The 24,021-nt window shown below is 54.9% G+C and overlaps 3 protein-coding genes across 4 annotated transcripts; 1 reads left to right on the top strand and 2 right to left on the bottom strand.

Moving 5' to 3' along the window:
* Positions 1-7,087: 7,087 nt before the first annotated feature.
* Positions 7,088-9,894, top strand: RNF26 (ring finger protein 26). Its single transcript, XM_025999060.2, has one exon. The coding sequence runs from the start codon at positions 7,671-7,673 to the stop codon at positions 8,973-8,975; it is 1,305 nt and encodes a 434-aa protein (XP_025854845.1). The 5' UTR covers positions 7,088-7,670; the 3' UTR covers positions 8,976-9,894.
* Positions 9,895-11,577: 1,683 nt separating this feature from the next.
* Positions 11,578-13,410, bottom strand: C1QTNF5 (C1q and TNF related 5). The gene is made up of 3 exons (XM_072729546.1): positions 13,244-13,410; positions 12,743-12,995; positions 11,578-12,470 (listed from the first exon to the last, which is right to left on the bottom strand). The coding sequence occupies exons 2-3, from the start codon at positions 12,954-12,956 to the stop codon at positions 11,953-11,955; spliced, it is 732 nt and encodes a 243-aa protein (XP_072585647.1). The 5' UTR covers positions 12,957-12,995; positions 13,244-13,410; the 3' UTR covers positions 11,578-11,952.
* A 139-nt stretch (positions 13,411-13,549) lies between these two features.
* Positions 13,550-18,989, bottom strand: MFRP (membrane frizzled-related protein). 2 transcript variants are annotated; one of them, XM_025999059.2, is made up of 13 exons: positions 18,744-18,989; positions 18,517-18,619; positions 18,292-18,405; positions 17,998-18,171; positions 17,661-17,874; positions 17,153-17,283; positions 16,899-17,024; positions 16,613-16,689; positions 16,106-16,254; positions 15,512-15,642; positions 15,237-15,368; positions 14,341-14,468; positions 13,550-14,251 (listed from the first exon to the last, which is right to left on the bottom strand). In XM_025999059.2, exons 1-13 carry the CDS (start codon positions 18,795-18,797, stop codon positions 14,027-14,029), a joined length of 1,758 nt encoding a protein of 585 aa, XP_025854844.1. In that variant the 5' UTR covers positions 18,798-18,989; the 3' UTR covers positions 13,550-14,026. The 2 variants fall into 2 exon arrangements, with proteins under 2 accessions (XP_025854844.1, XP_072585646.1); XM_072729545.1 differs by having other exon boundaries at positions 16,148-16,254; positions 18,744-18,920.
* Between the last annotated feature and the right edge of the window lie 5,032 nt (positions 18,990-24,021).

Raw genomic sequence — 24,021 nt, 5'->3', positions numbered from 1 at the left:
TACAGTCTATGTTAATTAGCTGAATTTAAATAAAATAAGATAAAAATTTTAAAAAGGAGTAAGAAAACAACCCAATTAAAAAATGAGCCAAAGACCTCAATAGACACCTCATCAAAAAAAAAATGAATGAGGGTGTTTGAGTGGCTCAGTCAGCTAAGCATCCAACTCTTGGCTTTGGCTCAAGTCATTGATCTCCAGGGTGTGAGACTGAGCACCTCATCAGGCTCTGTGCTGAGTCTGTTTGTCTCTCTCCCTCTGCTCCTCCCCCAGCTCATACACATTCCCTCTCTCTCTTAAATAAATAAAAATTTTAAAAGAATGACTGGATAAAGAAGATGTGATGTGTATACACAAACACACACACACACTAGAATATTATTCAGCCATTAAAAAGAATTAAATCTTGCCATTTGCAATGACATGGACATGGATGGAGCTAGAGTGTATTATGCTAAATGAGATAAGTCAGTTAAAGCTTTCTTTACAAATACGGGGCACCTGGGTGGCTCAGTTGGTTAAGTGTCTGACTCTTGGTTTCATGGTCTGGGGGCATGCGATTGAGCCCCTCATTGGGCTCCATCATGCTGTGGAGCCTGCTTGGGATTCTCTCCCCCTCTCTCTGCCCCTCCCCTGCTCATATACTCTCTCATTCTCTCTCTCTCTCTCTCTGAGGGAGAGAGAAAGAGAAATACCATATGATTTCACTCATATGCGGAGTTTAAAGAATAAAACAGCTGAGATAGAGAGGGAAGCAAACCATAAGAGACTCTTAATGATGTAGAACAAAGAGGGTTAATGGGGGGGATGGGCTAAACTGGTGATGGGTATTAAGGAGGCACTTGTGATGATCACTGGGTGTTATAGGTAAGTGATAAATCACTAAATTCTACACCTGACACCAATTTTACTATATGTGTTAAATAACTAGAATTAAAATAAAAAATTGAATTAAGAGAAAGATATACAGGGTCACCTCGGTGGCTCAGTTGGTTAAGCATCTTACTCTTGGTTTTGGCTCAGGTCATGATCTTGGGTTCCTGGGTTTCAGCTCCCCATTGGGCTCCCCTCTCAGTATAGAGTCTGCTTGAGATTCTCTCTCTCTCTCTCTCTCTGAGCCTCCTCCCACTCTCTCTCAATAAATAAATAGATAGATAAAATCTTTAAAAAATATACAAATAGCAAATACATGAAAAGATGTCAACATCATTTGTCACTGGGGAATTGCAAATTAAAACAATAATGATGCTACTACATATCAATTAGAATGGCTAAATTTCTAAACACCAACAACATCAAATTCTGATGAGGATGCAGAGCAACAGGAACTCTCATTCACTGCTGGTGGCAATGTGAAATGGTACAGCCACTTTGGAAGACAGTTTGGCAGTTTCTTGTAAAACGAAACATACTCTTTACCATATGATCAGGCAGTCGTTCTCCTTGGTATTTACCCAAATGAGCTAAAAACTTCTGTCCACACAAAAATGTGCACATGGATGCTTACAGCAGCTTTAGTCATCACTGCCAAAACTTGAAGCAATCAAGATGTCCTTCAGTAGGACAATGGATAAACAAACTGGTGGGTATGTCCATACAGTGGAATATTATTAAGGGATCAAAAGAAATGAGCTATCAAGTCACAGAAAGGCATGGAGGAAACCTGAATACATATTGTTAAGTGAAAGAAGCTAATTTGAAAAGGCTCTGTACTGTAAGATTCCAATCATATGACATTCTGGGAAAGGCAAAACTGGAGGCAGTAAAAATGTTAGTGATGGCCAGGAGCTGCGGGTGGGAGAGGGAGGGAAGGGAGGAATAGATGGGACAAGGGGATTTTTAGGGCAGTGAAAATATTCCGTACGACCCTGAATGGTAGATACATGGCGTTATACATTTGTCAAAACTCATACAAAGAGACAACACTAATGGAAACTATGGACCTCAGTTGTTAACAGCAACAACAACAATAATAATAATGTATTAGTATTACCTCATCAATTATAAACAGTAAAACAGTCAAACAGATCTAGATTTTTTTGGTTAAACTTCTATCAATATTATTTATATATATATATACATATATATGTATTTTAAAAAAGATTTTATTTATTTATTCATGAGAGACCAGAGACACAGGCAGAGGGAGAAGCAGGCTCCTCGTGAGGAGCCCAATGTGGGACTTGATCCGGGGACTTAGGGTCACCCCCTGAGCTTTAGGTAGAAGCTCAACCACTAAGCCACCCAGGCGTCCTATAAAAATGTATCTTAAAGAGGGAGATGAAGGGGTGGAGGGACAGAGGGAGTGGGAGAGAGAGAATTTTAAGCAGGTTCAGTGCCTAGTTCGGAAGGAAACAGGGCTCCATCTCACGACCCTGAGACCATGACCCTAGCCGAAATCAAGACTCTGATGCCTGATCAGCTGAGTCACCCAGGCGCCCCTCAATATTTTTAATATTAGGCAACAGTCCATCTAAAATATCTGCAAATAGTGCAGATATATTTAAGAGTAATTATTCTTATTATTTAAGAGTAATTTCATTTTCCACCCGAGACCATAATTTACTCTTTATTTGAGAATCTTCCATTGTTTTGCTTAACTCTTCAAGCTCTTTTGATATCTCATCTACATGAAATTCTACTTGTTTTAACCGCACCTAGCCAGCAATTCCATCATGTGTCCCAGAGAGGTAATGAGGTCAAAGATGATGTGTATCGGGGATCCCTGGGTGGCTCAGCGGTTTGGTGCCTGCCTTTGGCCCAGGGCGCGATCCTGGAGTCCTGGGATTGAGTCCCGCATCAGGCTCCCGGCATGGAGCCTGCTTCTCTCTCTCCCTCTGCCTGTGTCTCTGCCTCTCTCTCTCTCTTTCTATCTCTCTCTCTCTCTGTGTCTATCATAAATAAATAAATCTTAAACAAAAAAGATGATGTATATCTTTCCAAGATGTTTCATCTTTGGACAGATCCATAGAACATTGTATATAATTTTTTTATTGTTCCAAAGAATGCCACCATGGTCAGCACAACTGAGGTCAGGTTTAGTAACAAGTTCAAGTATGTGTCATACAGGGCACGTGGCACAAAAATGCTTCTGGATTTTTAGTCCAAAAAATGACTTTGTTTTCCTTTACCTTTACTAACTATGCCAGTGCCATCATCATTGACTTGCCCTCAACAATCTTTTATCTTTTTCTTTTCTTTTTTAATTAAGTAGGCTTCATGCCCAGCATGAGCCCAAGCACAGGGCTTGAACTCAAGACCCTGAGATCAAGACGTGAGCTTGATCAAGAGTCAGATGCTTAACTGACTGAGCCACTCCACCCCCAAGAACATTTTAAATCAATGTCTACAATTATGGGGTGCTTTTTTTTTTCAGTCCTTTCCTTACATCAAAACAGGGCTAAAACCAATGAAATATGTATGCGTGTTTCATCTATATTTACATATATACACATTTTAAAAATTCTGAATTAATTTTGCACATGTTCCTCAGCCACTGCATTAATTTCTGAGTACTTCTGGAACCATAAATTAGACCAAGAAGAAATGCAAGAGGATTTGACTACACTTCAACAGCTCAAATCCACCTCCACTTAAACATTCAGGAGTTTTGTTTGTGGCATTTGGACCCAGTCACCTCCTGTTTCCAGGATGCTATGAAATGTGGAGAAGGGCTTTTCTGGGTCCAAGCAGTGTCATTAGCACAGCCGATGTTTAGAGTTATGAATTCTGCTGGGCCAATGCCAAGCCCTGGATCCTGATTGACCAAGGAAAACATTTTTTGGTATGTTTGTGATTTGTGGGGCCCCTAGCTGGTGCTGGGAGGGAACAAGGTGGCAGGGGCAGAATGAAAACAAACCTATGAATGTACTTTTTATACAGTTTTGACTTTGGGACCCTGTAAATGAACTGCATGAATCAAAAGCAGAAGTAGATCAAAAAGGGGAAAAAATCCAACTCTAATGCCATGGCAGTAATATAGATTATACTGAATCCTTAATGGGGAGCCGAAAGGGAAGGTTATAGTACACATAATACCACAAACAAGACTCCTGAATTGCATGTTTTTACACCATCTCTAAAATCCCCTTTCATGGTCCCAGCTAGCATCTCTCACCTAGCTAAACCAAAGCCCTACAGTAAGCGCTGCGGCAGAAACCAGTTGTGGCCCCAGCAGGCCTCTTGGGGGCACATGCTGAGAGTTAGTTCACCCCACTCCCCACTACAACTTCCAGTATAAAACTCTGCAAGGAGGGCAGTCCCGGTGGCCCAGCGGTTTAGCACCACCTTCAGCTGTGATCCCCGCCCCCCCCCCCCCCCCTGGAGTCTCACATATGGCTCTGGGCTCCCTGCATGGAGCCTGCTTCTCCCTCTGCCTGTGTCTCTGCCTTTCTCTCTGTGTGCCTGTCATGAATAAATAAATAAAATCTTAAAAAACAAAAAACAAACTCTGCAAGGATAGATAGTAGCTCTAGGCATTCAGTTTTCTTAAGATCTGGCTGATTTTCCTCTCAATCACTGCAACTCACACAAGTAAGCAATTCGAACTTCTTCCTTACTGTCAGTTGGTGTCAGCTTTTTCCACCAATATTCTCCTCTTCTTTCTCCAGCCTCCAAACAGATGATGATCCCCACTTTGGCAACTGTGGGTTTGAACAGGCTCTTATCTGAAACATGGTCCTGGAGGAGAAAGAAATACCAACTTAGTAGAGATACCGTACTTGACTCCAAACCAAACCACCATTTCCATGGTTACCTCAAGGGGAGTGGTTTATAATCTTTCTGCAGAGGAAAGTACCTTGGCTTGTTCAAGGGGGTGTCATCCCAGCACTTCTTTTGCATTGCATTCAATGGTACTTTTCAGCTGTTTCTAGCTTAAGAATGGAGAGCATTTTGTCGTACAGCAATTCATTTGTCCCAAGAACTGTGGCTACATGTAACCTCTACTTGCTCATAGCTGGTTTGCCAGGTGAGTCAAAGGTTATAGCTCATTCAAGGTTCTTTGGTAAGTCTCAGATCATCCAGAAGGGAAGCTTTGGTCCCAAACTAATGGAAATACTGTTATTGGATCCTGCCAATTCCAAGAAGATTTTTGTGGTGTGGAAAGCTGGCTGGTTAATTGGACACAGTGTAGGCACAGCAAGTTCGCTGAATTTGATTTGGGCATGTTCAGTTTGAAGCACCAGTGCGATATACAGGCATTGTCTACGTCCAGGAAGCGGTGGCAACCTAAACTTTGCAAGAGAGATTCAGGCTGAAGGCACATATTTGGAAGTTGTCATGGAGACAGGAAAAGGAGCCATGAAAGAATACAGGGGAGGGTCATGGTCAGGAGCCAAGAGTGGAGGAAGTGGCCACTGGTATCAAGTGCTGCAGGAAGACACATTAGGAACACAGTAGTGGACAGCTAACCTTTCTGAAGAGGACAGGTTATGGGTGGGGAGATCAAATATCTTGAAGCAGAGGTGGGCGTATTCTCCAAGATTTGAAATTGGGGGAAAATGTACAGCTACATAATAAAAACATCAGCAACAATAATCACAACAGACCATGATGTGAGCAGGAGGCTAACACAAATCTTTTTTTTTTTTTTTAATTTTATTTGTTTATTCATGAGAGACACAGAGAGGCAGAGACATAGGCAGAAGGAGAAGCGGGCTCCCTGCAGGAGCCTGATGTGGGACTCCATCCCGGAACTCCAGAATCAGGTCCTGAGCTGAAGGCAAATGTCAACCGCTGAGCCACCCAGGCGTCCCAATAACACAAATCTTTATGTTCTTCTCCCTTGGTTAGAGAGATCAGCATTTTGTGGTTAGAGCTGAGATTGGGTTGGGAGTAGAGACAGACTATGCTGTAAAATCAAAAAGCAAAATAGGAAGTTGGAGTCTGATGGGCTAGAAAAAGGGAGGGGAAATCCCAAGAGGATGAGGACAAGGAAGAGGAAGGGGAAGAGGAAAGAGAAAGAGAAAACTCGACAGAAAACATTAAGTTGGGGCCTGACAGGTGTGAGAAAGAGGCTGGGGCAAAACCAGTGGAGTTTTAGGAGCTGCAGCCCTTGCTCTGCACCATGCTATGACCCCTGGTGGGACCTCCACGTAGGCTTGCTGCCCTACTCAGCTTGCTATCAGGGGGGCTGTGGGGAGAAAGGGATTCAGGCAGTGTTTGGGGTTGGGTGAGTGAATCCGGACAAACTTTTTTTTTAGGTGTCCAAGCCTGGGGGAGGACAAAGCATTCAAACAAGCAGGAAATTAAAGCAATGGTGACCCGCGGCAAGGATAAGACCCCCAAGTATCCTTGGCATTACTAGAGAACACCAGATTTCCCAGCAGATTTGGGATGGGGTCTCAAATACATTTGGAATATTAAAGGAAAGGATAACTTATTGAGGAACCTGGAGCCGCTCAGGTGTAGATATCTAACTAAAATGCTCAAGTAAACAAATAGAGGCTAGTGTAGGAGGGTGAGCTATTTCTGGTCTGTGGCCTCCTAGTCATAATGAGATAATCTCCTGAAGATGCTGAGAAAAGCTGATGACGCTGGAGGAAACAGTTTGGAATAGCAGCTTGGGAATCCCCTGTAGCAACGTGTTTCCCCTTGGCAGCGGCTTGAGGGCAGGCACACCCTGAATCATTTTTGGTATCTCCATTCTATTTGCCGGAGCTCGATAAACGCGACTGACTGAATGAATGAATGAGTAGTGGAGGACGAGGCCGCGAGTCTGAGCAGGGTGTGGAGGCGGTCATCCGAGAGCCCAGCTCAGAGAGAGTAACCTTCAACTCTCACCTAAAAGGTTCACGACCCGGGGACCAGTAGCAAGAACAGCACAGGTATCCCGCCCCAGTGCAAACAAACAAATCCTGCTTCGCTAGGGGGCGGGGCTAGGAGGAGGGCCTAGTCCGCTTCTGCCCGTCAACTGACCAATCGCCGCCTCAAGGGGGCGGGGATTTCAATCTGTCTCCGCCCTTCTCCTTGGAGAGTAAATACGTTCGGGCGCCGTTCAAACGGACCAATGAATGCTCGAGGTTTCCTGCGGCTGCTCCTCAACGATTAGTCGGAGCTCGTCGTCCCGCCCTCCCTATCACGCTTTTTGCCCCGCCCCTTCGCACACAAGATGGCGGCGCCCAGCGGAGCAGAGGCCGCGTTTGGGGTTTGCTGAGGCTGACTCCCTTTCCCACGACCCCTTTGGACGCAAAGAGCCGCGAGCCCAGAGGACGGGGGCCGGGCGGGGACAGGGGTACCTGCGTAGCTGGACCGCGAGCCCGCGCCCAGCCTGCGCCGCCCCCACCCGGCCCCGGCCCGACACCATCCGTTCCCGGTCTCCTCTCGGTCTGACCCAGTGCCCGGCCGTGGTTCGCCGCCACCTGGCCTCCAAAGCTGAGCTCCCTCCTCCGGCCCGGGCTTACCTCCACTCTAGAGATGTTTGGCTTCTTCCCTCCCAGACAGCCTGGCGTCCAAACCGGGACTCCTGGACCGGCGTCTGGCCCCCTTTCCCTCCACTGAGACTCCACCTCGCTCTCACCCATTTCTTGCTCAGATTCTTGCTTCTCTCTGGCTTGGAGACTGCTCACTTCCCTTCCAGATTGACCCCTGACGCCCCCAAACATTAGCAGCCTTGACACCCGCCCTCAACCTGGAGCCAGCTTTCCTTTCGGATTAACCTCCACAGCCCTATCATGGAGGCTGTGTACCTGATAGTGAATGGGGTGGGCCTTGTGCTGGACCTGCTGACCTTGGTGTTGGACCTCAACTTCCTGCTGGTGTCCTCCCTCCTGGCTTCCCTGGCCTGGCTGCTGGCCTTCATCTACAACCTGCCACACACGGTACTGACTAGTCTTTTGCACTTGGGCCGCGGAGTCCTGCTTTCGTTGCTGGCCTTGATCGAAGCCTTGGTCCGTTTCACCTTTGGGGGCTTGCAGGCCTTGTGTACTTTGCTGTACAGCTGCTACTCTGGCCTGGAGAGCTTAAAGCTCCTGGGGCACCTGGCCTCTCACGGGGCACTGAGGAGCCGGGAGATCCTGCACCGGGGGGTGCTCAATGTGGTCTCCAGTGGTCATGCTTTGCTGCGCCAGGCCTGTGACATCTGTGCCATTGCCATGAGCCTGGTGGCCTATGTGATCAACAGCCTGGTCAACATCTGCCTCATAGGCACTCAGAACCTTTTCTCCCTAATGCTGGTCCTGTGGGATGCAGTGATGGGGCCGCTGTGGAGGATGACAGACGTTGTAGCTGCCTTCCTAGCCCACATTTCCAGCAGTGCCGTGGCCATGGCCATCCTCCTCTGGACCCCCTGCCAGCTAGCACTGGAGCTCCTAGCGTCAGCTGCCCGCCTCTTGACCAACTTCGTGCTCGTCAATGTCACCGGCCTGGTGCTGCTGGCTTGCGTGCTGGCAGTGATGGTGACCGTGTTGCACCCGGACCTCACCCTGAGACTGGCCACCCGGGCACTCAGTCAGCTCCATGCCCGGCCATCTTATCACCGGCTCCGAGAGGATGTCGTGCGGCTATCTCGCCTAGCCCTGGACTTGGAGGCCTGGCGTCGAGTCTGGAGCCGCAGCCTGCAGCTGGCCACCTGGCCAAACCGGGGAGGGGCGCCTGGGGCCCCTCAGGGTGGCCCTAGGAGGGTGCCCTCAGCCAGGACCTGGCGACAGGACACTCTTCCTGAAGCAGGGCCCAGATCAGAGGCAGAAGAGGAGGAAGAGGTCAGGATGGCCAGAGCAACAGCTGCCCGTGGCCGGGAGAGGCTCAACGAGGAGGAGTCTGTAGCTGGGCAAGACCCGTGGAAGTTGCTCAAGGAGCAAGAGGAGCGGAAAAAGTGTGTCATCTGCCAGGACCAGAGCAAGACGGTGCTGCTTCTGCCCTGCCGGCACCTGTGCCTGTGCCAGGCTTGCACTGAGATCCTGATGCGTCACCCCGTCTACCACCGCAACTGCCCACTCTGCCGCCGGGGCATTCTGCAGACCCTCAATGTCTACCTCTGAAGACTCCTTCCCTGTCAGCCCACTTTTTCATGCTCCATGAAGCCACCTGCGCTAGGACAGCTTTAACACCTGACCTCCTGGTTCCTGGCCTGTATCCCCTCCTGCCCCTATGGCTGTCATGCCAAGCCTCCAGGCCATATCTCCAGGACATTGAGATAGGATACTCTGGAAGACTATGAGCTGGGTGGGGCAGGGTAACAGCTTCTCCTTACCCAGTGCGTCCCAGTGATGCCGGAGGTGGTGAGTGTGTCACTATGCAAGGCCCCGAGGCTGCTGGGGACTCCCCTCCAGCTTGCCGGGGCCCATCCAGATGCCAATCTCTGGGGCTCCCCCTCTACTTCTGGTTTTTCTGTTGAGGATTTGCAAGTCCTCTCCCTGACTCTTCCCCATTCCCTCCCCAGCTTCAGCAGCCACAACACATCACTGTCATTTGGATGTTTTGGTAACTCAAGGGCCTTGAAATGAACTTGAACCTTTGCTTTCACTCGGAGCACCTGTGTGCACTGGTAGGCCTAGGGGATAGTATCTCTCAGGTGCTTTGAGAGTTACCATTTCTGCCCATTTTGATCTTATGAGACTCCCTCCCAACCAGATCCAACAGCTAGGATCAAGAGTTTCCCCCTTGGGGTGGGATGGGTGTCTGCACCTGGCTTTGGGACCACATTACCCTCTGGCACCCCAGCTCCACTGGGAGCCTCAGGAGGGATACCAGATTTCCACTCCTACCCCTTTCATTCCCACATCACAGAGAACAATAGTATTTCCCCTCTGTTTGTCTCTCCCTGACATCAGGGAGAGCAGACTGTACACATTTATTTCACTAGGGTCCAAATACGGAAGGGGCCAGCCTAGGGGTATGCGGCTCCCTGATGGGTCTGTCTGGCCATGTTTCTGGTGAATAAATTTCTGTTGACAGCTCTGACGGCCTCTGTGTGCATCCTAACAGGGCTGAGCAGTTGGTCAGCAGTAAGTGCACCCTAACTGATGTGCAGCCGGGTCCTTCAGTCCTGCTGGAGTCTCTGTGATCTGTGGGGGAGCTGGTGGCAGAAGAGATAAGATAGGATGTGAGGACAGTGCCTTGGGGAGAGCCCATGCCAGGTATGGCTGGTTAGCTTTTGCCCCCTCCAATTTGTGCCCTCACACACCTGGCTTTGGGAAAGCCCTCTCTATCTTTTCTACTTTTGCCAGAATTAAGCCCTGGTAGAGAGGAGTGTGAACGTTCTCATCCCTTGAGTCAGCTTCCCAGCCTCTCTGGTGCCTCTCTTCCCAAGAGGTAATTTGGGGTTCTTGCTGCCTGGTGTCCAGTCTACCCTCTGATTCCTGGAGGACCTGATGCTTGTCTTTGTGTCTCTTGGGCTGGAGTAGGCTGGGAGGCCTCCTGGCGGAGAGCTGGGAGCTAAAGCCGAGGACCTGATCCCAGTCCCCATGCTCAATCTGCTCTCACATGTCCAGTAAGGGGCGGGGGCGGGGGGGGGGGACCACTCCTGCATAATTGTATGTTAAATCTAGGAGCATAATGCCAGGGGCAGCCTTCTGGAAACTGTTGGGTGGCTGGGCGGTGGGGGTGGGAGAGAGGGAATAAGAGTAGGTCAGGAAGAAACTGAGAAGAGGCCCCTCCGCATTCTCTGGGGTTGAGAGGCTGAACTGATTGTGGGTCTGGCAAACCCTGGATTGTTAGTCATGGGCTGGGGGTGGGGCTGAGCTGGCTTCTGAAGGTCAGAGGAGGGGAGCCTTGAAGGGGCTTTGTGGCTAGCCTCAGACTTGGTGGCGCGGCCCACCCAGACTATCCCCTGCACGGTGGGGGGAGTTCCCCACATCTATCTTGGAGTTGGGAGGCCTGGGGAGGGCCTCTCCCCCCATCCCTCCCCAACCTTACAGAGGGCGCTGAGCAAGGGAAGGCTCGGCTCCTTCCAGTCTCTGTTTAATGTGAGGATAAACATTTTATGAGAGAAGATAAACTTCCTGAACTGGGAGCAAAGGACCCTCTTTTTCCGCACCCCCATCTGGAATTACATTGGCAGACCTCAATACCCGTCCTTCCCCTAACTACCCTGGCAGTCAGGAGCTCAAGCTCCCTGGGATTTTTGCTGCATTCTGGAGTTGGGACGCCCTCTTGTGCTCAACTCAGAAACTACTTTCTTCTAAGCCACCCAGGAACACACCACTTCCCTGGCAGGGGGGGACCAAGGAATAGCGTTCCAGTTATCCAGAGACCAGGCAGGCAGCCAGAGCAGTCACAGGTGCAAACCCTGGGATCCTTTATGTTGATCAGGGTAGGGGTGTGAATGGTGAAGGTAGCCCCTGCCCAGTTCATATGACATCTTTGAGTTAGAATAAAGGTGGCCAGGGCCCGGTGCCAAGGCATCCTCAGCCAAGCACTCCTGCGCACATCCAACACAACTTAGGCGGCAGCTCAATGGAGCGGCTTCTCATTCACCTGGGCCTGTTTCCTGTATCTCCTGCTGCATGACTCATCCAGCCCAGGAGCTCTTCCTTCTGCCTGACCACGGCCCTGCACATCCTCCCCAGGGCTCCCTCTCCCCTCCCCCATCCTCACAACCAGGGCATTCTCACCGGTAAAGAAGAAAGCCTGAGCCAGAAGGATTTTTTTGTTGTTGATTTATTGAATAATCTCTGAGAAAAGGGCCCATGAATAGGAAGGACAAGGAGGACCCAGAGAAGCAGAGCACCAGGAAGAGGGCACCCCGCCTCTAGGGTCCCCGGGCCAGAGCAAATGGGGACCTACACCTGCCAGCACAGAGTGCTCCTTTGGTTTTGGGCAGAAATCCAGCCGCTGCCCCAGACTGCCAGCCCCGATCTCAGACAGCCTCTGTCCCCGTTCTCTGACAGCAGCAGGACGGAGTCATTCACAACATCCCCAGGGGGGCCAGCCCTCCCGGATGGTGTGGCTGTCACTGTCACACCCTCCCCCCCCCCCCCAGGAGTGAAAGAGGTTGAGCTCACTTTGCAGCGGGCATCAAGCAAAGACGGGGGAGTTGTGCCAGTCAGAATACACCAGAAATCCCGAGAAGGTGCTGTCTGTCTTGATGCTGGCATAGATGCCGATGTAATCGCCCACGCCCACCTGCACCCACACCTGGTCCTCTGGCTCCAGCCTCACCATGGCGCCCCCTGACAGCGAGGCTGGTTTGGGCCACCCCCCAAAAAACTGGAAGAAAGAGGCGATGGACTCGCCATTCTTGACCAGATCGAACTGCAGGCTAGCCCGGTAGACGGTGGCGTGGACCGCGAAGTAGTAGACCCCGGGCACCTGGCAGGTGAACTTGCCGGTGGCGGCGTCGTAGTGTCCCTGCTCGTTCACCAGCACGCGGTCGAAGGGCAGGGGCGCGTCGGACGGCGGAGGCACCCGGCTCTCGGAGCGCTTGGCGCTGAAGGCGGAGCGCGGGGGCACGGAGCACTCGCCGGCCGGCCCGGTGGCCCCCGCGGGCCCCGCCTCTCCTCTCGGCCCGGGCTCCCCCCGCGGCCCCGGCAGTCCTGCGGGGTGCGGGGCGCGGTCAGGGGCGAGCGCGGCGGCGCCGGCGGCCCCCGGCGGCCCCCGGCCCCCCCTCCCCGCCCTGCCCGCCCTGCCGGGGGGCGCCCGCAGGCCCCCAGAGGGTCCCCGGGCCGCGCGCTGCGCCACCCGCCCCGCTCCCGGAGCCCGAGCCCCGAGCCCCGAGCCCGGGCGCCCCCTGGCGGGACCCCGAGCCCCGGGCCGCCGCCCGACGAGCCGGACCGCCCGGCCGACGGCGACCCCGCCGCCTTCTTACCCGGCCTCCCGCCCTCGCCTTTCTCTCCCGGAGCCCCGGGCGCGCCGTCGCGGCCGTCGCGGCCGTCCCTGCCGGGCAGGCCCTGGCTGCCGTGGTGGCCCGGCGTGCCGGGAAGCCCGGGGTGCCCCGGGCACAGGCTGGGGATCTTGTTGTCGTCCAGCGGGGGCGAGCCGGCCGCCAGGCCCAGGAGCAGCAGGGCGACGAGCGGCCTCATGGCGCTGGCACGGGCGCTCCGGCCGCCGGGTCTCGCGGTCTGCGGGCCGGGCGGGGCGGGAGTCGGGACCCAGAAGCCCGGGCCGGCTCGCTCCCCGCCCCGGCGCGGCCCACTGGGTCCCCACCCCAGCGCCACCCGCCTGAGGCTGAGCGGCCGCGGGGCACGGGGGAGAGGCGCCCCCAGGGCCGGGACCGAGGGCGCCGGGGGCGGGGGGGCAGGAGAGGCTGGCGGCTCCCCCCACCCGGGCCCTCCCGTCCCCACCCCCGCCCGGCCCCCGCCACACTCACCCCTCCCGGCTCCCCGGCCTCCTTCGGGCGCTCGCTGCTCCGGACCCTCCGGCTGACCCTGCCCCGCCCCTGCGCTCGTCCCCTGCCCTCGGCGTCCCCCCGGTCCCGGTTCGCTCCCTGCCGGCTCCGCTCCGCTCCTCCCAGACTCCAAGAGGAAACCAGTTGTTCAGGGGCCAGGAGCTCCCGGCCGGGAAATAGCAGGGAAATAACTCGTGGTGTCGCCCGGCCGCCGGCCAAGGCTTGGGGGAGAAGGGAGGGGGAGTCTCAGCCGGGCACAGAGAGGCAGGGCTGTGAGACAGACGCCGGGACACCCGCTGCTCCGAGGAGCCGCAAGGAGAGATGCTGCGATGCCAGGGACCCGGGACAGGCTCAGTCCGGGGAAGTAGAAGCTGAGAACCCAGAGGGCAGAGTTCTAGAGGCGGACAGAGAGCTGGATCCCTGGGACCCGAACAGGGCCTGCCACATGCCTAGGCACTCGGTACTTTTTTGTTGAATAAATGAAAGAGTCAGAAGGCAGGTGATGGAGAACTTGAGAAAGTAGGTGGCAAAGGGAAGGCACGAGATTGGAGGTGGCGCTCAGATGGGAAGCACTCCTCACGGTCGGTGGCTCAGTGGCACGGAGGAGCTGGGGAAGTAAAGGGCAGGGAAGCTTCCATTAGCCCTGCCGAGGACTTCTCTTCCCCTCCCTGGAAGGCTCCAGAGAGGATGGGGAGAGTCCCCTGCCTGCCCGCCCTGACAGGCAAAGCTGGACCGGCAGGCAGAGGGCAGGGGCCTGCTTCAGGGTCAGGGTTGGGCACAAGCCTCCAGGCCAGCCGCCTCAGGTAGCCTGTTGCAGTTGAAAGGCCAGGGGGTACCCAGTAGAGCCAGGCCAGACTGGCACTGGCGCTCCGCCTCCTGGCAGACAGAGCGGCAGGGGGGCAGGACGCTGCCTGTGGGGGTGCAGTGGGGCACAAGCAGCCCGCAGAGGAGCCTCCGGAAGTTCTGGTAGCAGGGCAGACTTGTCAGGCTCTGTGGAAGGAGGAGATCAGCCCTCAGGCACCCCACTCCCTAGGCTCCCTCCACGTCTGGGGGTCCCTCCTAATCTCTGCCCAGAGCACCTTGTAACCTCTGAGGATCTCCACCACCTCCTCCTGGGTGGCCATGCCCACCCAGACGTTAGGGAAGGCCGTGGTGTTGTAGCTCAGGCCGGTGCACATCTCCACCTGGACAGGCTCACAGGCCAGCTCTGCGGGGGTGGGAGGGGAGAATCACTGTGGGGGTACCCTGGCTTCTGACCTGGGGCAAGTCCCCTAACCACTCGCTCCGGGTCAGATGGGGGCTGTTGCGGGAATCAAAGGAGATAACATGCACGGAGATGCTCTGTGCACGTCGTGGGTGCCCGTTATCCTCGAGAGCCTGCCTGAACATCCTTCGCTGGCCCTAGGCATCGTGCAGGTGTCTCTTTGACCTCGGGAGTGTGGGGCACAGACATTGGCAGGGCCTGCTGGGCATCTGAAAGGAACTCCCCTGTCCCCTGTCCTTGCCTCCATCATCACCATCATCATCATCATCATCATCATCATCATCATCATCATCATCTGCTTCTTCTTTTTTTAAGTAGGCTCCACACCCAAGGTGGGGCTTAAACTCATGACCCCAAAATCAAGAGTTACATACTCTACCAACCAAGCCAGCCAGGTGCCCCTCACCTTCCTCTCTGAGGTGGGCTGTGCAGAGGGTGCTGAGTGACCAGGCTGGGCTGGTTCTCGAAACCCCAGCCATTGACTCCCAGATTCCCACTTCCCTGGTGACATTAAGTACCATTGCCCCCACCATGTGAGAATCCCTCCCGGACTCTGTGGTGTAGCTCCAGGGTCAGGATCCTGAGTCCCCCCATCAGGGAGGATAGGGGTGGGCTGTTATGAAGCATGGTGGTGGGGTTTCTATGACCGGATCCCCAGCCTGCTCTGGCCTGCCATGCCCTGCCTATGGTGCTCTGGGGTGCACTTCTCACCTGGAGGTGGGAACAAGGGGCTGCTGCAACTGTCATCACTGCTGTCTGTGCAGTGTCTCCATGTGTCACACGTCCACTGCAGACTCTTACATCCTCCATCATGGCAGGAGAACTCTCCCGGCCCACAGGGATCTATAGGTAGAGCGGGCATGGCAGTGGGGACACACCTGTGCCCCTACCCTGCCTTCACGGTGCCCTGGCCGGGATCTGGAGCCCTTCCTCGTTCTCCTGGAGGAGCCTCTGCGGCCCACACCCGCTCACCCAGGGGCACCTACTCTCTGTGGCATTGAGGGCCTGGTAGGTGGCAGAGAAGCCCCCACTGCTGATGCCACGGTCCGTCCTAAAGAGCACCACCAGGTGCTGGTGTGAGGAGATGAGGCGAGGTGGTGGCTCCGCTCCGCAGAACCTGCCCGAGGCAGAGAGCAGACCTGGGCAGGGGGCCCTGAACCTCCGGGGTGCTCCCACGGGCCTCACTCTGAGCTGGTGCTCTGGGCGGTGTCAGTGGGGATGGGACACAGGGCTGCTGACTCAGGGAACTTAGGGCCACATATTTAGTGGGCAAAGCCTTAAGCAAATGGTGGACTCCAGCCAGTTGGCGATGAGAAAAACCAGCGAGGTTTGAGGGGAAGTGGGAGTGGGCCCCGCAGGGCAGGAGAGCCAGGCAGGGAGGGCACAGGAAAATGACCTTGTGCACAGGGCAACACGAAGCAAAGGTTTTGGGCTGAGAAAGAACAAGCCTCTTCCTCCGGTGACGGTGAAGAGGCCTCTGGCTTAGAGCAGAAGGCGATGGAAGCCAGGGAGAGAGCAGGGTCAATCTGCAGGAGGCCTTGCCCGTCAGAGTTTCTCAGGGGCTGCTGCTCCGCGGCTACCTGCCCAGGAGGCCAAGGGCCCCTGAGTCGCTGGTCTCGTACACGGCCACGTAGTCCAGCTTGCACTCGTCCTGGGCTTCCAGGCTGAAGTTGTGGAATTGCAGTCCCAGGCCGTGTCCCGCAGGCACCGAGATGTGCCAGGTGCAGAGCTGGGGGAGGGCACGGATGGGGTCGCTCAGGCTGCGTCTCCTGTCCTGAGCTGGGCATCCAGGGCTTCCTTCCTGCTGCAGGCCGGGTAGGGAGCGGCTGGCGGTGGCCCACCCAGCTCTCGCACTGGTGGTGGATGGGCCTTTTAACTCCTCTGCTCTCCGAGAGACAGTTAGCCAGCCCGGGAACACCTGGCTACCTGGTAAGCTCTAAAAACTGTTCCCTTGCTGCCTGTTTGAGCTCTAAACCCTGCAAGAACCAGGCAGTGTCTCCCATGCTGTTCCCAGTCTCCCATGCTGTTCCCCGTCACAGGTGTGCCCTCAGGTGCCACATCCCCCTCCCCGTGGTGCACCGGCTTACCTGTTGGTGAGGGTACCGCTGCAGGTAGCCAGGAGCAGAGAAAGTACCCTGGAGCCCAGTCAGATTCCCCCCACACCCTGCAGAGAGGAGGAGGCTCACGAGTTTGCCAGGGTCTGGGCCAGCAGGAACCGCAGGGGAGAGTTTTGGCCAGGCCCTTGAGGAAGCACGTCTGGGCCAGAAGAACATCCAGGCAAGCTTGGGGCTGGGCCAGAGCTGGGGAGCCCAGGCCGAACCTGGATCGGATGCCCGGGGACAGTACCCGCCTTGTACCCGGCAGGGCCCGTACCCAAGAACTTGGCACTGCAGTTGGTCTCATCACTGCCATCAGCGCAGTTGGCAAAACCATCGCACACTGAGTCAGGCAGCAGGCAGACGAGCTGGTCACAGGGGAACTCGTCCTCAGCACAGCTCCCTGGGGACAGGTGTCTGCATTCAGAAACTCCCAGAGTTGGCACCCCTTTTGCCAGGGCTGGGCGTGTCTGGAGGGGAGGGGAGGGGACCCTTGAGAGGCAGCCAGAGAGATGGTGGGAAAACACTCACCATTCCCAGGAGTCACAGCCTGGTACCAGGCATGGAAACCAGATCCTTCCACGCTGCTGTCGGAGACGAAGGCCACCCGGAGGTGGCTGGCGTTGGTGTTGAGTGTTGGGGGAGGCACCCTCCCACACACTCTGCAAGAAGCCAGGGTGGGGGTGTTGGAGGCTCAGAGCTCGGGGCCAGCCGGGGTGGAGGCTGCCTGGGCTCTGCAGTCCTCTTTCCTCAAGCCCTGGCCTGGTGACAGTGGGGTCAGAAGGCATCCTTTCATGTCCCAGGGAGCTCTGACCCTCCTTACCCGCATGTCCATCCTTGTGGCATTTGTTCATGGGCCACATAGGTGGGGGAAGGCGACCTTCCCGAGGTCATACAGCAGGCTGGTGGGCAGAGCTGGGCCCAGGTTGGGTCTCTCAGCTTCCTCCCAGTCCAGTCTTTCCCACTGCTGCTCCCTGGCTCTGTCCTCTAGACAGTGGCACAGGGCAGGGGTGAGTCTCCTGGGGGCGGAGGGACCCACCTGAGGAGGGGTCCTTCAGGCTCAGGGGAGATTTCCAAGCGATCAAAAAGACAGGAGGCCACGCTCTCCATGCTGAGCGCTTCGATCTTGAGCTGTATGGCTTGGTCTGTGGCCACCTGGATGTGCCACACGCAGTGGGCGTTGGGTGGGTAAGGGTCTGGGTAGTTGGGGCTGCTGAAGAAGCCCCTCGGGCCAGGAAGGAGGCCCCCACAGGCTGCAGAGATGAAGATTAGAGTTCTGAGGTTGAAAGGATTTCCAAGTTTCCTCTTCCTGGCCCCTGCCCTCCCCTCCTGATATCTTGGGCTCTTCTCCAGGAAGATCTGCCCTGGGTACTCACTGGGCGGGGGCGAGGGGCTCATGCCTGCCTCCTCCAGCTGTCCTTTAGGGTCCCCAGATACCGGAGAGATGGTAGTGGTGGAGGGAGCAGTGGGGTTGGTGGTCCTGCTGGGTGTCAGGCCTTCGGCAGGCAGTGGGTGAGAGGAGGCCCCGGACAGGGCTGTAGCCCGAAACTCTGGAGGTGGGAAGATGGGGGAGTGGGGTTCAGAGGACCTGGATCCCCAGAGGCGACACATCGAGTGGCTCATGGAATCTCATTCCAAAGTCCTCCTCCCAAGCAGGGCGTGATACTCACGGCCTAGGATGATGGCCACCAGCAGCCCGAGCAGCAGGAGGAGTAGGCTGGCCAGCAGGAGGACGCACAGCCAGGAGAAGTGGCAGTCTGGCTGCAGCCCTCGGGGGCGTCGACCTGCGGGTGGGGGGCAGGGTGGCATTCTGAGAGCTCCTTAGGCAACCCTTACACTGTCCTCAGCTCCTGGGCCTCTCTGTCCTCCCCTGGGTCGCTCCTTGAGATGGTTACCGTGCCAGGGAGCTGGGACGCTGCGGCTGGCATCCTCCCGGAAGGCTGCTGGAGGGCACGGTGGCCCTGATTCAGGCTCAAAAGCAGGATTGCAGAACTCAGTCTGAAAGGGAAAGACTTGAGGGAGGAGGGCCAGCGGCAGCACTGCCTGGCTGGCACGTCCCTGGGCATGGCCAGCCCTAGGCGGTGATCTGGGTCCTGGGAGAGCTGTCCCATGGGACCCTTACCTTGCTCAGCCCTGTCGCCTCCACACACAGGACGACATCTGAGCATTCCTTCATGGCTCGGGGCTCTGCATGGCTCTCCGGGAGTCCCTGTGATGGCCTGAGGCCGCCAAGGGCCCCTCCCTGACCCCAGAAGCCTCTCTGAGGGGCAGCTTCTGCTCCCTTTGGGAAGGGGCGGCTGCACCAGACCGATGCTCAGACTGCCCTTGGCCGCCGGGTTCAGGCTCCTGGCTCCTCTGTCCCTGTGCCAGGGAAGCAGCCAGAGGAATTCGCAAAGGCATGAAATGGTCCCTTAATCCAACTCAGCTGAGGATGCTAAGGTCAAGGGCTTGGCCCTGGGCAGCCGTCCTTAAAGGCACAGGCGGTGGCTGAGAACACCCCGCATCCCACAGAGGAGAGTAGGTGCTCTGTGTGTGGGGGTGACACCCCCTTTCCTACTTTCCTAACCTCCCCCAAAGTGTTGAGTGAGCACTTGAGGGGCGCCTGGAGAGAAGGAGGACAATGCAGGCACGAGGGCGCCTGGGAGCTGGGTGGAGGGTTTGGCCGCTAGAAGGCCTACGAGCCCTGAGGGCTCCAGGCAAACCCGGCTGCCCTCCCGTCCGGGGCCTGGGGCCTGGGGCCAAGCCTGGGTCTTTGGGAGTCCCCGTGACAGTACCTGTGTGGCCAGGACTGGGAGAGAAGCGGTACAGGGAGCATGTGTCGCCGTGACCGGGAGCGGGAGGGGCTGGCCGCCTCCTCCTGGGCCCCCCCGCGGCCTGCGCAGAGCGGCTGAGCAGGGGCGGAAGGGGTGCCGAGTCCTCGGACAGGTGGGCCGGGCAGGCCCTCCGCTAAGCCTGGTGTCATCGAGTCTGGCACTTGGTGCCATCTGCTGCCGCGGGATAGAAAACCCGCCCTCCGCAAGTTAGACCCCTTCATGCCTCTTCCATGGCGACGACATTCTCTTGGAAAACCCCAGCCTGGCCTAGCAGTCCTCGGGGACAAAGTGGGGGGGGCTTCGTGTTAGCCGTGCTCTGCCGGGTCGGGCAGGGCGTGACGAGGGAGGCTACTCTTGGCAGGATGTCACGCAGTCGGCCCCGGGCAAGAGGCCTCGCGGGTTGTTTCCCTCCTTAGGTCACGCGGCTGCGGGGAAGCGCAACAATTCACAGACGATGGCACCGAGGCTTCCCAAGGCCACATGGCCGGTGCGATACGGAGGCAAGATTCGAATCCAGGGCCGGGGAAACCCAAGGTGCGTGCCTTCCAGGACACACCTGTCTCCCTCTGCTGGGGCCCAGGCCTGTGGCGACAGCGACAGCAGGGAACAGAGGAACCCGGAGTGGGGAGAGGAAACAGAGGCAGCAGATTCTGTGATGCTCAGGCCGCTGTCCTCATACTTGGGGTGGGGGGACCCTTCACCCACAGGCTCTTCTCCAGTCATCCCCTGGGGGGCCCTGTTTTGGGGGCAAGCCATTTTTCTTGGACCCTTGGATGGGGACAGCTTTGGGAGGGTTTGAGAAGTCAAAAGTATTTCCATCATGATGCTAAGATCTTATTTGATCTTATTAAGGTCTTATTTGCCTTTTCTTTTAAAAAATTATATTAAATTTATTTATTCATGAGAGACACACAGAGAAAGGCAGAAGTACAGGGAGAGGGAGAAGCAGGCTCCCCGCAAGGAGCCCAAGGCAGGACTTGATCCCAGGGCCCCAGGATCACGACTGAGCCAAAGGTGGACGCTCAACCACTGAGCCACCCAAGTGCCCCCTTATTTCCTTTTCATTTGTGAGCACACAGGACAGGTTTCCAGAGGCTGTGCGGGAAGCTTCTCTCTAGCTTTGCCATTGCCCATCCTCTGGGCAAGGGGAACTTGAGAGATGCCCCAGTGGTTTCTAGCTGTCTTGGGCTTCTGCTTGTATTACTGAGAGCGGGGCTCCCTGTAGCTCCCCCACGCTGACCCACACACGGTTCTCTCTCCTTGACTGACTCCCTGTGGCTCTTCTTTTTTTTTAAATATTTTATTTATTTATTCATGAGCGACAGAGAGAGAGAGAGAGAGAGGTAGAGGGAGAAGCAGGCTCAGTGCAGGGAGCCCGACCTGAGACTCGATCCCGGGACTCCAGGATCAGGCCCTGGGCTGCAGGTGGCGCTAAACCGCTGCACCACCGGGGCTGCCCATCCCTGTGGCTCTTCTGCCACCAGGAAGGGTGAGGCCAGCTGGAGGTTGGCTAGAACATTCTGGGACCTCCCGCTATCCAGCTTTCTCTCCTGCTAATTTGCTACCTCAAACTTCCACTTCAGCCAGACAAGCCTCTTCTTTGTCCCTGGAACATGCCATGTCTTTCCTACTAAAGACAAGTGTCCAGATGGAGAATGCTTTCCTTCCTTGTTCCGAGGGCCAGCACCAGCAGTGTACATTAGGAACCGTCAGTCCTGCTCCTCTTGCTCTCCTTGTCCACTGCCACCCCTAGCCTTGACCCTCATCCCCTGGTTTCTGGATCATCTCAAGCTCTAGGAGCCTGGAAGATGGCAGCTTGATCCCAGCCGGCCTTCCGTGATCTCCAAGAGACAGGCTACAGCAAAATATCAGGAAATTAGAAATGCTCGTCCCTTGGATTTGGATCCTCCTTTCTGTGGTTCTGCTTCACTGATTCTGGTTTGGGCAATGCTATACTTACTTTGCATTCCTGAGCCTTTATTGCATGTCGTTTGGAAGCGAAAAGAAGAAACAGCATCCTGAGAGGCTGGGGAACCAAACATTGCCTGAGCATCAGCCACTAAGAGAATGTGGATGTTGATGGCACAGTCCTGGAAATGTGGGTGTGTGTGTAGGAGGTGGACATTTGAATACCTAGTATGTTCCTGACACAACTCTGAGTAGGTATTGTTATGCTCGGATTACAGAGGAGGAAACTGAGGCTCAGAGCAATTAAGTAATTTGCTTGGACTGTAAATGCAAATCTCTCTGCTGCTTGCTGCCTCCTGCTCAGGTGCTCGTTTCTGCCTCTAGAACGAGGAAGGGCAGGGGCCCTCAGAGGTGCCAGGTGCCGACCCTGCTGGGGCCTAGGTGTGGGACAGATTGTGGTTTTGCTCTTGGGTGTGTGTGTGGAAGTACTGAGTCAGGGGGTTTCCTTGCTACCCCTGCTGTTCAGCTCAGTTCCTAACAGACACAAGGTTGGAAAATTTGCTGCAGAGAGTCCTGAAGGGGCTTTATTCCTGGGCTTTATTCCTGACTTATTCCCAGAAGTCAGAGTACTGAGATGGAAATGAGAATTGTCCTGCCTCTGCCTTTGACAAACCAGGGGACTTGAGTCAGCCTTCTCTAGCGCTTGTGTCCTCACTGGCAAAATGAGAATATGGACAAGGTGACCTCTACGGTCCTGACTCTGACGCTTTACGGAAAGAAATATGTATCTTCTGAGCACTGGTCATTAAAAAAAATCTAGAGTAACTCTTTAAACTGGAACCAGAGGCATGAAAGGCCCCCTCACTTGGGACTTTGAGGCGTGTATTTATAGAGAAGTGACTTAGGAGGAAGACACTTGAACTGAGAACTTCCAGGTCCAATCTCCTTAATGGAGATGAGGCACGAGGCCCAGCAAGAGGGAAGTTCTTGCTCAAGGTCACACAAGAACAGTTGCAGGGGGGAGAGCCCCCCCTTTCCTCCCCAGGGGGAGGCCTGCTGGAAGGCAAGCAAAGAATGGGGGAAGAAATCCCAGTTGCTAGGAGGCAAAGCTGATGGATAAAGAAACATGGGGACAGATTGTGTTTGGGATCCGTGTAGCACCCAGACCTGTTGCCATGGAAATGAGAAAGCCACAGGTTAAGTACGGGAGAGCTGGGGAGCAAGGGTGGAGTAGGCTGAACCCCTGCCCTTGACATTACCCATAGCCCTCTGCTCCCCTGTGGAAGACAACAGAAATGCACAGGTGGCTTCCACATCCAGTGAAAAACTGGTCAAGAGAGACGTGCGGCAAGGTACACTGATTTGGGGCTCACCCATCCACTTTGCCAGATGCCTTTTTCCATTGTTAAGACCATGCTGTTCACCTGTAGTTTTGGGGAAAGCAGCTGCCTTTAAAAATCTTACCCTGGGTCAGGCCACTTCCAGGGCAGGCCAGGGAGAAATACCAGGGTTTGAGTCACTGTTTTTCCCACTCCTGGGGAACGCCCAGAAGAAATAATCCCACAACGGTCTCACCCCATGATGTGAGTCTGACAGCAGGCACTGCTGTCTCAGCAAAGACGGAACAGACAGGCCTTGATTTTTTAGTGTCTGGAGCAGGGAGGCAGTTAGGAAAAATCCTGATAAAATACTCAGCTGGTGGAGGCTTCAGCTTCCAGAGTTCTAAAATCAGCGGCAGAAATAGAAAATCTGAATAATACTAAGAGTTAGAAAACCGAAGGAGACAGGTCCCTGAGTGCCCCAAAGAGGCAATCTTTTTTTTTTTAAATTTTTGTTTATTTATGATAGTCACACACACACACACAGAGAGAGAGAGAGAGAGAGAGAGAGAGAGGCAGAGACACAGGCAGAGGGAGAAGCAGGCTCCACGCAGGGAGCCTGATGTGGGATTTGATCCCGGGTCTCTAGGATCACGCCCTAGGCCAAAGGCAGGCGCCAAACCACTGCGCCACCCAGGGATCCCAGAGGCAATCTCTTTAAAGGGTTACATCTGTTTTAAATCTTGAAAAAAAGCACTTCGGGGAAGGAAACCTTTATTGTAAAAGCAGCTCTTTCTAGGTATTAACAGGGCAAGCTGAAGTCTCTCGTTTATCAAGTGCCAAATCTTGCCCCCCCCCCCCCCCCATTCAGGGACAGCCACTCTGCCCCAAGAGCAAATGTCATTACGCCCAGCCTCTGCTGGAGCTCGTCACGGGTCTGTACAGGCACCTGAGTGTCAAGGGCACTGCGAGTGTCCACACCAGCAGTTAAACGGCAGATGGTCCATTTAAAGAAGCATCTACCAGATGTGCCACATTTCTTAGGGGTGAAGAGGGTGTTGAGGTTATGTGGGATGATGCATGCTGAAGTATTGGGGGGGGGTAGGGACACCTCGCCCCTACGTGTTTTGCCCCCAGGAATAAAGTATCCGTAAACAAATGTGGCAAAATGTTAACTGGTGAATCCAGATGAATAGCATTCAAAACGTGTACTATTTCAGTTGTGTAGAGTTGAAAAATTTAGACTAGAGTGGGCAACTTTTTCGAGAACTTGGAATTCACAGTCTGGCTGAAGCAGTAAAATACCTAGGGACTCATCTGCTCAGAGCTCTTCCTGCGTGCAGACCCTTCCCAAATCAAG

Source organism: Vulpes vulpes, chromosome 12 (genome assembly GCF_048418805.1).
Source record: "Vulpes vulpes isolate BD-2025 chromosome 12, VulVul3, whole genome shotgun sequence".
Lineage (NCBI taxonomy): Eukaryota > Metazoa > Chordata > Mammalia > Carnivora > Canidae > Vulpes > Vulpes vulpes.
This window is presented reverse-complemented; position numbering and strand designations above follow the sequence as displayed.